The sequence below is a fragment of the Kogia breviceps genome, chromosome X (assembly GCF_026419965.1).
Source record: "Kogia breviceps isolate mKogBre1 chromosome X, mKogBre1 haplotype 1, whole genome shotgun sequence".
In the NCBI taxonomy this organism is placed as follows: Eukaryota; Metazoa; Chordata; class Mammalia; order Artiodactyla; family Physeteridae; genus Kogia; species Kogia breviceps.
The window spans coordinates 61,100,449-61,116,527 of NC_081330.1; the positions used below are offsets into that span (position 1 = coordinate 61,100,449).

Below are 16,079 nucleotides of genomic sequence, written 5' to 3' on the forward strand. Positions count from 1 at the left end.
GAGAAGAATGGTGTGATAAAGGAACATAGAATTGTACACATATATTGTACAATATCAATTTCCTTTTTCTGTTATGGTGCTATAATTATGTAAAATGTAAATTGTAGGAAACTGAGTGAAGAAGAGCAGTTTTTGCAACTTCCTATAACTCAAAATTTATTTTACTATAAAAAGGTTAAAAAATTGGTTCCAAATCTAATAAAATGCAATTTTAGAATACTTAAAATACCCAGGTAGTCATTATGGAGCCAAACAAAGTTACTAGAAGGCACAGTTTCACATACAAAGAGCAAGATTGGAAATGGGACATGAACTATAGTTAGAGCTGCATGTCTGGTCCCTTTCAGAAAAGAACCAATTCATGTTTCTTTTGAAATATTTGGTGGATAATTTTCACCAGAAAAAACAAAAACAAAAAAGTGTTCTGTGACAGGCTGCATGTTGCTTGAAAGTCTGAGTATTTAGATAAATATTTCTTCTAATAAGGTATTTTAAAATAAAAGCAATTACTTTTATTTTAGCTTACTGAGTAATAAAAAAACTACATTATTCTAGGTACCTATTTATTCTTTTTAATCATATTTTATGCAGTATCCATTCATTATTTTAATGGCTAGAACTGCTAAAGTTTCTATTTTTACAAAAACTTTCTCTTCTATTTCTCTTATAAAGACTTGGATTGGGAATCGAAGAAGGAAATATCGTTTAATGGGGATTGAAGTTCCACCTCCAAGAGGAGGCCCTGCTGATTTTTCTGAGCAACCCAAATCAGGTTCTTTATCTGCACTCACACCAGGAGAGGAAGCTGGTGCTGAAGTAGGAGAGGATAATGACAGAAATGATGAAGTATCCATCTGTCTGTCTGAAGGAAGCTCGCAAGGTATTTTATATGCTCCACCTCCTAATGATATCTTTTGTGAATTTGATGCTTTTTTACTTGCTTTTCACCTTACCGCACTTCAAATCTAAAGTCCTCAAAACATTTGGTTAAACATTTGAAAAGAATAGACATTTTTATTCTATTTTAAAATAATAGTTGTATATATTTAAAGTGTGCAACATATTTAGATATACATGTACACAGTGAAATGATTACTACAGTCAAGCTAATTAACATATCCATCTCCTCACATAGTTACCTTTGTGTGTGTGTGTGTGTGGTGAGAGCACCTGAACTCTACTCCCAAAGCAAATTTCCAGCATACAATATAGTACAGTTGACCCTTAAACAACATGGGTGTGAACTGCACTGGTTCACTTTCAATAAATACATTGGAAAAATTTTTGGAGATTTGCAACAATTTAGAAAAACTTGCAGACAAACCGTGTAGCCTAGAAATATCAAAAAAGTTAAGAAAAGGACATGTCATGAATGCATAAAATATATGTAATATATGTCTAACATACAAAATATGTGTTAATCAACTGTTTATGTTATTAGTAAGGCTTCTGGTCAACAGTAGGCTATTAGTAGTTAAATTTTGGAGGAGTCAAAATTTATACTTGGGCTTCCCTGGTGGCGCAGTAGTTGAGAGTCCGCCTGCCGATGCAGGAGACGCGGGTTCGTGGCCTGGTCCGGGAGGATCCCACATGCCACGGAGCGGCTGGGCCCGTGAGCCATGGCCACTGAGCCTGCACGTCCAGAGCCTGTGCTCTGCAACAGGAGAGGCCACAACAGTGAGAGGCCCACGTACCAAAAAGAAAAAAAGAAAAAACGATTTATACTTGGATTTTTAACTGTGCAGGGGGTGTGGTGCCTGTAACCCCCACGTTGTTCAAGGGTCAACTGTATTGTAAACTTTAGTCATCATGCTCTACATTAGTTATCTAGACTTATTCATCCTATGTAATTGCAATTTTGTAACCTTTGACCAATATTTCCCCATTTTCCTCACCTCCTTACCCTGGTACCTACCATTCTACTCTCTGCTTCTTTGTATTTGACTGTTTTTGATTCCACATGTGAGATCATGCAATGCTTTTCTTTCTGTGTTTGGCTTATTTCAGCTAACATAATGTCCTCTAGGTTCATCCAAACAGTCACAAATAGCAGGATTTTTTTTAAAGACTAACATTCCATTGTATATGTATACCACGGTTTCTTTATCCATTCATCTGTTAATGGACACTTAGGTTGTTTCCATACCTTGACTACTGTGACGAATGCTGCAGTGAACATGGAACCACAGATACCTCTTTGAGGTACTGATTTCATTTCCTTTGGATATATACCCAGAAGAGGAATCGCTGAATCACATGGTAGTTTCATTTTTAATTTTTTGAGGAACTTTCATTCTGTTTTTCATAATGGCTCTACCCCTTTTTTCCATATCCTCACCAACACTTGTATTTTACCTTTTTGACTTTTAATGCTTCCACCTAAGCAGTCTCCCACATAGTCATCACAAAAAGTGACACTCATCTACCACAATAATGATCTCCATGATTCGAAATATTGGTTATTACAATCCATAAATTATAATATATGACAATTTTAATTTTATTGGAATTCTAGTCAATTTGGGTTAGAGCAACTTAAATGCATTGTAATCAAAGACAGTATGGTATAATGTGACAAATACCACACTAGTAGTTGGACAACCTGGGTACAAGTCCTAGATCTTCCACTAGCTGATTATGTGACTTCAGACAAAGTATTTAATTCATCAGGCTTTAGTTTTCTCATCTGTGAAATAAGGGAATTAGGCCGGATCATCTTTATAATACTTCTCAGTGCTTCCCTAAATGAGAATTCAAATAATAACATGTAATTATACCATTTGTCTGTGAGAAGTATTTTTCATTTGACTTCAAGCACAGAAAGAGTCCTCTCCTGACACCTTTTTTATGAACACTTTTATTGAGGTTTAATTTACATAGAATAAAATTCATCCATTGCAGAAGTAGAATTCAATGATTTTTAGTAAAGTTTATAGAGTTGTACAACCATCACCATCACTAAAATCAAAATTTAGAATAATCTCTTCAAATCACTAAAATCAATTATAGAATATTTTCACCACTTCAAAAAATTTCCTTGAGCCCATTTTCAGCCAGTACCCACTACCACCTCCAAACCTAGGCAACCACAGATCTGATGTCTGACTATATAAATTTGTCTTTTCTGGACATTTCATATAAATGAATCATATAACATATAGTGGGGGGGTTGCATCTGTAATAGAGAGATAATTTTACATTGGCCCATTTTGTTTGTTTTTATTTTATCGATCAGGGTATTCACGCTATATTTTCTTCTAAATTTGTTTATGGGGTTTTCAAATGTCAGAACTTTTGTTTGTAATTTTTATATTGTTAAATATACCAATTCTTTCCTTTATGGTTTGTGACTTTGGTGACAGGATTACAAAATTCTTCCTTGTACTACAATTATGTAAACATACCCCATATTTGCTTCATGTATCCTATGGTTTCATTTTTACAACATGATATTTATCGCACCTAGAAATTGTTTTGCTTTAAGATACGTGAAGATAATACCTAATTTTTTTTCCAAATGACTAACCAAATGTCCCTACACTATTTGTTGAATAAGTCAGCATTTTTCCAGTGAGTTTGTGTAGCTTTTTTAAATCAAAGATAGATAGATATATAGATAGATAGATAGATAGGTAGATGATAGAGAAATAGAGAGATAGATAGACACAAATTCACGTATGTATGCATACACACATGGATTAAATTCTGGATTTCCTATTATGTTAGATTGATCTGATTGTTTATAACTGTAGTTTTATAAGATATATGAAGATCTGGCAAGGCTCTCATTCTTAGCTCTTGTAGTGCACTGATTCTTCTAGATGAACTTAGTTCATACCTTTACCCAATACCCCTCCCCAAATTCATTTAAGATTTTTATTGTTACTGCACTAAATGGATAGGATAATGTGGGAAGATGAATGCAGTTTTGCATGTGCTGAGTTTTAAATGAGGGCAGGGCATCCATGTGGAGCTGTCCAGCAGACCCTTGGATAATATGGGTCTGGAGCTCAGAAGAAGGGGTAAGATATAAGAAGAAATATTGAAGTCACCCACATCGAGGCCAAAAATAAAATGTCTAGCCATAGAAATAGATAATTTAGTTAGGTGAGAAAATGGAAAACAAGAAAGGAAGATAGAAAAGGACAGTGTGTTGAGAAATATCCAGATTTCTGGAGGAGAAAAAGGAGCCACTGAAAGAACATTCAGATATAGGAGAATCAGGATAGTATGTTATTACCAAAACCAAGGAAAGAAAAATATTTCAGAAAGAAGAGGCATCATTATTTCAATGGTCTCATAGAGGTTGGGTAGAAATTCCTCTCATATAAGTTATCTAAAATGGTTAAAGCTTTATATGAGTGGATGATAGAACAGTGGTATGAGGGAGTGGAGGGAGAGGGATATGGGGAGCTATTGTTCAATGGATATAAAGTTACAGTTACAGAAGAGGAGTAAGTTCCAGAGAACTGCTGAACAACTCAGTGCCTGCAGTTAGAAATAAGTGATTGTATACTTAAAAACTTAAGAGGGTAAATCATGTTAAGCATTTGTAACACAAAAAAAAGGGACACAAGGAAACTTTTGGAAGTGATGGATACATTTATTACCTGGATTGTGGTGATGGTAACAAAAGTACATACAAGTTCAAATTCACCAAATTTTATACATTAATTATGTGCAGCTTTTGTGTACAAATATTTTCTGTGATTCTAAACAGATCCTTAGAGAATGATGACTGGCAGCTATTTGAGGGATAGTGGGGAAGCAGGGATTTGTGTGTTTCTATGGGTGGGTCAGAGAGCTGTGAGGAAATATTCTGATAAAAGGAAATTACATAAGCACTTAAGGGGAGTTTCATTCCCCAACTCCATCTTCCCCACCTAAAAGGGAATTTTTAAAAATAAAGTAGTTAATGGGAAAAAAGTGAGTTAATTTTAAGGTTGCTAATGGACCACTGCTCCTACACTAGCATTCTTTGTCATTTAATAGCATGCTCTCTAGACAGCTGACATAGTAATCAAGATCTAATGAGAAAAATGAGAGAGAATTTGATGCATGAATCAAAAAACACTTGATGCGAAGTGAGATTGCCTAGGATGCCTCTTGGTGGCTTATTTTTCACAGCTGCATGGTAACCTTTTCATTCTCATCAGGAATTGCAAAATACAAGCATAAAATAATTTTCAAATACTGAAAAGAGTCTTTTTCTGTATGGTTTCCTACTAGTGCTGTCCTGTTATCATCCTCATTTTACTGATGGAGAATACTAATCTGATTTAACTGTGTGATTCTTTTGTGACAATTACGTGAATTGTATCATCCGGCCTAGATTAATATAATATCTTTAAAATATACTGACCATATTCTCTTTCAGTTATGAAAATGTAGTCGAATGTATGTTTACTTTGAGTTTCCATTGATTACATCTTAGAGATATGGAGGCAAGATAATCAGAGTAGCTTCCCATACTATTTCAAAAAACTAACAACTTGAAACTCAGGGTCGTTATAATACAGCTGTTGATTCAATAGGGTTAGAATCTTTTAAATGTCTAAGAAGAAAAAAATGTCTTTAAATAAGGGCTCACATTTTACATGTCAAAAAACAATTAAAATCACTTTAAAATATTCTAGAAAATAACTTTACAAGCATAAACAAGGATTATTTTTTAAAACACAGTAAAAGGCAGGGTTAGCCAAAGTCACGAAAAAGTGCTGTTGATCTTTGAGCGGTTTCAAGTCCATTCTTTTGCTTCTGGGAGAGTAGGTACTCCCCTGATACAGAGCTTCTGACTTACCTCTAATTTCCTCCTACTTCCCACCTTAACTTCTCCCATTTCCTTTGCCTTTCCATGTGTGGAAGTGAAGTGAAAGGATATGTGGTTGGGATTGATAAAGAAAAGGCTACCTGGGGCTTCCCTGGTGGCGCAGTTGTTGAGGGTCCGCCTGCCGATGCAGAGGACACTGGTTCGTGCCCCGGTCCGGGAGGATCACACATGCTGTGGAGCAGCTGGGCCCGTGGGCCGTGACCACGGAGCCTGCGCATCCAGAGCCTGTGCTCTGCAGTGGGAGAGGCCACAGCGGTGAGAGGCCCGCGTCCCACGAAAAAAAAAAAAAAAAAAAGTAAAGGCTACCTGGATTCACCGCCCACACCCAACTGCAAACTAGCAAATGTAATAGATGACTCATCTCCTTAATTTCAAGTTTTGTGTCTACCAAAATATATTCATGGTTGAGCAACTTTAAAGATTTATACTATCCTGAGAAGTGAACTGTCTAAAGTATAGAAAAAACATCTATAACGTTAAATTCATTAAATTTTGTAACAAAGCCTCTTTTCATCTGTACCTATTATGTATGTAGATATGCACATGAAAGATAATTCTGCGTAGTTACTTAGTGTGAGCATGCAGCCACCACATAAAGTGCCCTCTAGAGTTTTCACTGATTAGTAATTCTACTTATTTATTTTCCAATTAAGAGAGCTGCTTTTGTTGAATAATAACCAGACATATTGACAGTATTTAGCTTTCAAACTTTTACAAGTGTGAAAGCTATCTGTAAGCAAAAGAAAACATGCCTTATTCAGCTGTATCATTTCATAGCTTTTTATCTTAGAAATCCTCAAAACTGTTTTTATATGCATCTTATACAAGAATCAAATGATGGATGAATCTGTTGCTGGTAAAGCAGAACTATGTACCAAGGTATGAACAAGTGAGAACAGAAATGTAAAGCAAACCTCTAAGGAATGATACCAGTAAAGATCTGTTGATGAGCAATATAACTCCTATTCTGAGGGCACCAGTACTAATACCAGCTCTGCAGCTAAATCTGATGACAATTTTCCCTTCCTTCATTTCATTTAGTTGCTGATTTCACAGGACTTGAAATGCAGTGATTTGAAATGTCATAAAAATTAATAAAATTTCCTCTATCTAGGAACCACTTTTTTTAACATTTTGTTTTATATTGGAGTATAGCCGATTAACAATGTTGTGATAGTTTCAGTTGCACAGTAAAGTGACTCAGCCATACATATACATGTATCCATTCTCCCCCAGACGCCCCTTCCATCCAGACTGCCACATAACATTGAGCAGAGATCCCTGTGCTATATAGTAGGTCCTTGTTGGTTATCCTTTTTAAATATAGCAGTGTGTACATGTCAATCCCGAACTCCCTAACTATCCCTTCCCTCCACCCTTCTCCCACTGGTAACCGTAAGTTCATTCTCTAAGTCTGTGAGTCTGTTTCTGTTTTGTAAATATGTTCATTTTTATCGTTTCTTTTTAGTTTCCACATATAAGCGATATCATATGATATTTCTCTTTCTCTGTCTGACTTACTTCACTCAGTATGAAAATCTCTAGGTGCATCCATGTTGCTGCAAATGGCATTATTTCATTCTCTTTTTATGGCTGAGTAATATTCCATTGTATATATGTACCACATCTTCTTTATCCATTCCTCTGTCAATGGACATTAAGGCTGCTTCCATGTCTTGGCTATTGTAAACAGTGCTGCAATGAACCTTGGGGTGCATGTATCCTTTTGGACCATGTTTTTCTCCTGATATATGCCCAGGAGTGTGATTGCAGGGTCATATGGTAGCTCTATTTTTAGTTTTTTAAGGAACCTCCATACTGTTCTCCATAGTGGCTGTACCAATTTACATTCCCACCCACAGTGTAGGAGGGTCAGCAACCACTCTTTTATAGAAAAAAATCAATTGAATTTTTAGTGGACTTTGCATTAAAACTCTGGTAAAACTTCCCTGAATATCTTTAATTCTCAGTGCACTCATATGTGAGTTCCTGAATGAGCAATGTTTTCCTCCTAGTCATTTCCCATGTTCATACATGGCACCCTTATATGCCTTTCCATGGGAAAGAATTGACTCAAAAAATCTTAGGAGAACTGATAACTATTTTTGTTCTGCTTTCTATGGTGAAATAAATTGTTCATTACCGAGGGGCTGAGAACTTCCACTAGTATTTATCCAAATAATCTATGACATGGCTGTGCAGAAAGAAAAGGGAGAAACATTAGCCCTATTTTTCTAAGGGATAGAGGTAGGGGAAATCTTAAGACAGAGGATTACCTTGTAGACATACTATGCTGTGAATTAGCCACTTCCCCTAGCTCAGCACACAGAACTTTTTAGTACACTGATTTTTCTGAGTTAATTTTTCTTTTCTTTTTTATTTTCTCATTTTTAAACTATTGAGGTTTTTAAAAAAATTCATTGCTGTTTTATTAGTATGACAGCCAGGTTTGACTACTCATTCATACTTACAGTATGAAAACTTCTTGTTTCCAGTTTTGTTGAGATATAATTGACCTACAGCACAGTATAAGTTTAATTTGACTTACATACATCATCAAATGATTACCACAAAAGTTTTAGTAAAAATCCCTCACCTCATATAGAAAACAACATTAAAAAAATAGAAAAAAAAATTTTTCCTTCTGATGAGAGCTCTTAGGATTTACTATCTTAACAATTTTCATTTATAACACACAGCAGTGTTAATTACCTTTATCATGTTGTGCATTACATCCCTAGTATTTATTTGTCTCATAACTGGAAGTTTGTACCTTTTGACCACCTTCATCCAATTTCCCATCCACCCACCTCCTGCCTCTGGCAGCCACAAATCTGATCTCTTTTTGTATGAGCTTGTTTGTTTCTGAAGTATAATTGACCTACAATGCTTTGTTAATTCCTGATATAAAAAATAGTGATTCAATATTTCTATACACTTCAAAACATTCACCATGACAAGTATAGTTGTCATCTGTCACTACAAAGATATTACATAATTATTGACTGTAATTCCCCACACTGTAAATTTCATACCTGTAACTAATTTATTTTGTAATTGAAAGTTTCTACCAATTAATCTTCCTCAACTATTTCTCTCCTGTCCCCACCCCACACCATCTGACAACCAATTGTTTGTTCCCTGTATCTATGACTCTATTTCTTTTGGATTAGTTTGTTCATCTGTTTTGTTTTTTAGATTCTACATGTAAGTGAAATCACACAGTATTTGTCATTCACTGTTTGACTTATTTCATTTAGCATAATACCCTCTAGGCCCATCCATGTTTTTGCAAATGGCAAGATTTCATTCTTTTTATGGCTGAGTAATATTCCACTGTGTGTGTGTGTGTGTGTGTGTGTGTGTGTGTGTGTGCCAGATTTTTTTTATCCATTCATCTATCAATGGGCACTTAAGTTGCTTCCATTTATTGGCTATTGTAAGCAATGCTGCAATGAACATAGGGGTGCATATATCTTTTAAAATTAGTGTCCTCATTTTCTTTGGTGAATACCCAGAAGTGGAATTGCTAGATCATATGGTAGTTTTATTTTTAATTTTTGAGGAGTCTCCATGCTGTTTTCCATAGTATCTGCCAGCACCAATGTACATTCCCACTAACAGTACATGAGGGTTCCCTTTTCTCCCCATCCTCGCCAACAGTTGTTATTTCTTGCCTTTTTGATAATAGGCATTCTGACAGATGTGAAGTGATATCTCACCATGGTTTTGATTTGCATTTACCTGATGATTAGTGATGTTGAGCATCTTTTCCTGTTGGTCATCTGTATGTCTTCTTTGAAAAAAATGTCTATTCAGGTCCTCTAATCATTTTTTACTTGGATTGTTTGTATTTTTGATACTGAGTTGTATGAGATCTTTGTATATTTGGATCTTAACCCCTTATTGGATACATCCTTTGCAAATATTTTCTCCCATTCAGTAGGTGGCCTTTTCGTTTTGTTGACAGTTTCCTTTACTGTGCAAAAGCTTTTCAGTTTGATGTAGTCTCGTTTGTTCATTTTTGCTTTTGTTTTCCTTGACTGAGGATATATATATATCCAAAAAAATACTGCTAAGACTGATGTCAAATAACTTATTACCTATGTTTTCTTCTAGAAGTTTTATAATATCAGGTCTTACAGTTAAACCTTTCATCTGTTTTGAGTTTTTGTATATGGTGTGAGAAAGTAGTCTGTTTTCATGCTTTTCTATATAGCTGACTAGTTTTTTAAACACTATTTATTGAAGAAGTTTTACTTTCCCTATTGTATATTCTTGCCTCCCTGGTCATAGATTAATTGCCCTTATAAGTGTGGTTTCATTTCTGGGCTCTCTGCTTGGTTCTGTTGATCTATGTATCTATTTTTGTGCTAGAATCTTACCGTTGATTACTGTAGCTTTGTAGTATAGTATGAAATCAGGGAGCATGTTACCTCTTGTTTTTTTCTTCTTTCTTAAGATTATTTCAGCTATTCGGGGTCTTTTGTGTTTCCATACAAATTTTAGAATTATTGTTTCTAGTTCTTTGAAAAATGCCATTGGTATTTTGGTAGGGAATGCATTGAATCTGTAGATTGCTTTGGGTAGTATGGTTCTTTTAACAATATTAATTCTTCCAACCCACGAATGCAGAATTTCTTTACATCTGTTTTGTCATCTTAAATTTCTTTCCTCAGTATCTTATAATTTTCAGAGTACAGATCTTTTGCCTCCTTAGTTAGATGTATTCCTTGGTAATTTATTATTTTTGATGTGATTGTGAATGGGATTGTTTTCATAAATTCTCTTTCTGGTAGTTCACTGTTAGTGTATAGAAACACAACAGATTTCTGCATATTAATTTGCTATCCTGCAACTTTACCAAATTCATTGATGAGTTCTAGTAGTTTTTAGTGGTATCTTTAGTATTTTCTATGTATAGTGTCATATCATCTGCAAACAGTAACAGTTTTCCTTGTTCCTTTCCAATTTAGTTGTCTTTTATTTATTTTTCTTATCTGATTGCTATGTCTAGGACTTCCAATACTATGTTGAATAAAAGTGGTGACAGTGCCACTCACTGATGGACAGAGTTGTGTCCCACAGTCTCTGGCTATAGGGCCCTGGGAGTCCTGGGGCTAGCACAGGTGCACTGGTGACCTGGGCCAGGTCCTGGGCACTCTGGTGGATGTAGTCAGGTCCTGGAGCAGCTGGGATCTTAGGAGATCCTAAGGCAGTCAGTCTGCTCATGGGTGAGGCTGTGTCCCTTCCTGGCTAGCTGTTTGGCCTGGGGCATCCCACTACTGGTGCCCACCAGTTGGTGGGCAGGGTGGGTCTTAAGCACTAATAAGCTAGAGGGGGGATTCCAAAGTAGTGCTTACCAGCACCAGTGTCCTTATGGTGGAATGAACTCTCTCAAGTGGCTACTGCCAGTATCTGTGTCTCCAAGATGAGTTTTAATTGCCTCCTGCTTCTCCAGGAGGCTCTCCAAGATCAGCAAGTACATCTGACCCAGGCTCCTTTCAAATTACTGATTCTGCCCTGGATCTTGGAGGGTGTGAGATTTTTTGTGTGCCCTTTAAGAGTGGAGTCTTTTTCCCACATCCCTCTGGCTCTCCTGAAAGTAAGCCCTGCTGCCCTTCAAAGCCAAACTTTCCAGGTGGCTCATCTTCCCAGTGCAGGACCCCTGGGCTGAGGAGCCTGATGTGGGGCTTCAATCCCTTGTTCCTTGAGGAGAACCTCTGCAATTATAAGTATCCTCCTGTTTGTGGGTCACCTTCCCCAGGTATATGTGTCTTCACTATACTGTGTCTTTGCCCCTCCTACCCCTCTACTTATGGCTCCTTCATTATATGTCTAGCAGTAAAGATTCTTTCCTGCTAGTCTTCATGTTGCTCTCATGGATAGTTGCTCTGAAATAGTTGCAATTTTGGTGTGCCCATAGGAGGAGGTGAGCTCAGGGTCTTCCTACTCTGCCATCTTGGCAACTCCCCCTACAGTATCAGAATACTAAATTTTGATTATAAAAGGAATACATATTGATTATATAAAATAATGGAGCATACAATGAAAAAGTTAGAAATAATCCTACCCCTCAGTGATATCCTCTCTTGAAGTGGGAGTGAGAGAATATTTATGCCAGTGTTTTCTCTGCATATATACAGGATTGTGTATGTGTGTACACTCATATACACATCCCTTTTTACAAAATTGAAAATTTATTTATAGCTTTATATCATGTATTTGAACATTATTTGTATCACTTTTTTCTTATTAAAATGAGCAATACATGTTTATTGTAGAAAATATTTAAATATAAATAAGCAAATGAAAGAAAATAAGAATTATTAAAGCAAGTAAATTAGACAAAATGAAGAGTAATAAAAGTTGCCTGTAATTTCAAACAGAAATAATAATGGCAATGTTTTGCTGTAAATAACGTCAGTCTGGGCTTCCCTGGTGGCGCAGTGGTTGAGAATCCGCCTGCCGATGCAGGGGACACGGGTTCGTGCCCGGGTCTGGGAAGATCCCACATGCCGCGGAGTGGCTGGGCCCGTGAGCCATGGCCGCTGAGCCTGAGCGTCCGGAGCCTGTGCTCTGCAACGGGAGAGGCCACAACAGTGAGAGGCCCACGTACTGAAAAAAAAAAAAAAAAATAACGTCAGTCTTTCTTTTCTCCATGAAAATGTATCCTTTTTTCTTTTACAAAATTAAGATCACAGTGTACCTACAGAGTAGATTTTGTCACCTTCAGTTTTTCTCTTTCCAATAGATCATGAATATTCTCTTTATTATCAACTATTCTTCTACTTCATTTTTAGTGGCTTTCTAGTATTTATTTTAAGGATAAGCCCTACATGATTTATCCAAGCCTTCATTGTTAAGCATATAGGTTACTTCATTTTAAAAAAATATAAACAGCACAGTGATGACCATCCTTAAATTCAAATCCAACTACACTTATTTCCTTAGAATACATTGTTAGAAGTAGAATTGCCATTTGTGTCTTTTTGCAATAGAGAAATTATTTAAGTGATTTTGAAAAAAGCATTCTCAATAAAGTTTTAAGGAATGAAAAATGAAATCATGGCCTTCTTTGTTTCTGTAGAGGAGTCCAGTGAAGTTGTTCTAAATAAGGCAAGGGCTCATAAGGAGGAGAACCACCATACGGTATCCGCAGATAATGTGGTATGTACGTTTTGAAATTCTTTCCTCATTACATGATGGATTCCAAGGATTTGTTTCCAGTTGATGACAATATCAGCATTGTCAGAATAAAGTCTTGCTCCACTTCACAAACCAAAATGGACCTGTTACCAATGCATTGATATATCTTATAGGGTTTAATAAATGAAATTTAAAGCAATGTCATTGGTACCATTTTTTAATTTAGGAGCTTTGAAAATGTAAAAACCTAATGCTTACACATGTGACATTTTATACATAACAAGTTATTTTGCTTCAACACATTTAGCAAAGAGCAGATTTCTTCTCATTTGACAGATGGCAGATTTAAAAAAGTTTAGCCTGAGACCATGGAGGAAGGCTTTCTTAGTTCTAGGACTTGTATCCAAGGATTCGATTCTTGTGTTCTTTGTTCAGACCATACCTATCTATACAGTGTTTGGAAACTTTTCTTCTTTTTAGTTAAATTGGACTCTGCTAGTCATCTTAAAAATTGCAGCAATTGGGGCTTCCCTTGTGGCGCACTGGTTGAGAGTCCGCCAGCTGATGCAGGGGACGCGGTTCGTGCCCCGGTCCGGGAGGATCCCACGTGCCGCGGAGCGGCTGGGCCCGTGAGCCATGGCCGCTGGGCCTGCGCGTCCGGAGCCTGTGCTCCGCAACGGGAGAGGCCACAACAGTGAGAGGCCCGCGTACCGCAAAAAAAAAAAAAAAAAAAAAAAAAAAAAAAAAAACTGAATAGCAAGCAGACACAGCTTACACGCGGATTAAACTGAGTTTTGTGAAAATGTAAACATTGATATATAGAGATCTTCTCTAAGCAGCTGTATTAGCAGCATCTGTTTATATTGTGATTCCATCAAATAATACAGAAATCAAGATGGTATTAACCTAAAGTCAGACATAAAGGCAAATGTCATTGTTTTTTTTTTTGTTCCTTTTTTTTTTTTTTTTTTTTTTTTTTGCCCAAGCCGTGTGGCATGTGGGATGTGGGATCTTAGTTCCCTGACCAGGGAATCAAACCCATGTCCCCTGCATTGGGAGCGCAGAGTCTTATCCACTGGACCCCCAGGGAAGTCCCTGCTTTTGCTTTTGAATCAGTGTTTTGTGCTTGATTGCAAACTTTACAAATGGTCCCTATAATGGATTTTTCTGTTACAAAATGGCTGTATCTTTAAGATTTACCCTGGCTCCCATCACAAACATCATTTATCTGACACTATAATTCTGTCACATCTCCTTAATAAAAGTTGAGCACATAAAATACAGTTTTGTTCTTTTTTTGTTAGATATCGACAATTTATAAGTGTTTTCCACATACTGAGTGTAGTTTAGGATTGCATTTTGCTGATTTCAGTCATGATTTAAGTTTATATTTGACCCTTCTAACAGTAAATTCAATGGGCGTATAGGAAAACATACTTTTATTCTGAGTCAAAGTTGTGTTTTCATTAGATAGCTAGTAATAATTGTTTTCAGCAATTATTAATTGTGCTAATATTCTTAATTCCACCAAGTAATAATCTCCTTTGCTCCAAATTTGAGTAATACTATTACAAATTATATACAATTATTTACAAATTGGAACTCTTTTCACCTAAAGACATGCTTATTTTTAGTCTGAATTTCTCAGCATTGGATCTCCCCTGTGGCAGACATTTGAAGATAATGAATGGAGTCATGGCATGGGATGACTCACAGTCACTTAGGCACCTAATTTTTCAAGAGCAATTGATTTTCAGAAACAAAACTCCAAACTTTCAAAAGTTGATCTCCTCTGCCTAAAACTTTTGAGTGTCCCCAATTATTCATGGGTGACAAATCACAAAGACATACAAGACCTATTTATATGTGCAAATATATACAGTGGCCCTTGGGGCCTTCCTCCCTGGATTACTTAACTCTTTTTTCCCAGAACCAATCCAAATAGAAAAATCTAAAAAACAACATCTAAAAAGATATCAAATCTGCATTCTGGTGAGAGCTGACATGATTAAACCCCAAGTTTATAGTGATTATAATAGAAAACAAAACATTAGATTCATCTCCAGGCAGCAGTAGAAAGCAATTTCATTGCAGCTGTCCTCCTGACTCAGAAGCCTGCAGGTCACAAACGCTGTTATGGTATCATATCCTCATAGGCAATATATCAAATATAATCATTCCCAGTTCATTTGTGATTTTTAATCACCATATCTATTGCTGGGTAGGAAATTTGATTTCAAATTCTGCCTATGACATGTTGCTATTAATGTGATTGTTCTTAAAAGACTGCCTAGTGACTAACTCTAGCTTAGCTTTTCTCTTTTTTAAATTTTCTTTTGGGTTGGCAGGATTTAAATGTTTAAAAGTGTTTTTCCTTAACTGTGATTTTCATATGCAAAAGAAAAATTAAAGCAGATTTTGTTTTTTCGTTTTACTTTTGCTTTTTTTAAAAAAAGGTTCTATGATTAGAGAACTTGCCTTGCCTCCATGGTTGGAGCTTATTGGTCATTTTTTTTTTCCGTCAGTGCCAAGCTGTTTTGTTCATTCTTTTGACAAATATTTAATTAGTACCTACTGTGTGCGAGATACTGTACTAATTATGTTGTACCTTAATTCTAAAGCTAAGGGCAGTTTAGTGTGTCTCTTGTTCTTGCTCTCTTCTCCTTCTTACTGTCTAGTGAAGGAAACAAATCATCCTGCTCTTTTTGCCATTACATTATAAATGTCTGCTTTCAATTGTATAACTAATGGAGTGCCGTAAATAAGTGAATTTTGTAAAAACTGTATTTGACTTTGCAATACATGTCGTATGTTGATATTTTACATTAGAAGTTGCAAAGAGATATATGGAAACTTAAAAAAGAAAGCCCTTCCAACCAATTAAATTTGGTTATCATTAAATAGACTACCTTTATAGGAATCATGCTCCCTTTCTAGAGGGCACTATTTAAGCAGAGTTCGAATGCCTATTTTTTCAGGGATATTGTGAAAGTGTTTTTTTCTGTTTTAAATAGTATTACAATAATTTTCTGTTACTAAGGGAGGTGGCTCAGACACATACTGGGTGTAAAGCTGAGGAGCCAGTCAGTTAGAGTTATTC

General features: G+C 36.1%; 1 protein-coding gene across 3 annotated transcripts in view; it reads left to right on the forward strand.

The window, feature by feature from the left end:
• The window catches only part of HDX (highly divergent homeobox), a 161,604-nt gene that overhangs the window by 131,962 nt on the left and 13,563 nt on the right, over positions 1-16,079 (forward strand). For all 3 annotated transcript variants that reach the window (XM_059051263.2, XM_067022828.1, XM_067022829.1), the window contains 2 exons: positions 673-880; positions 12,921-13,000. In XM_059051263.2, coding sequence (XP_058907246.1) covers positions 673-880; positions 12,921-13,000 — 288 coding nt within the window. The remainder of the gene's footprint in view (positions 1-672; positions 881-12,920; positions 13,001-16,079) is intronic.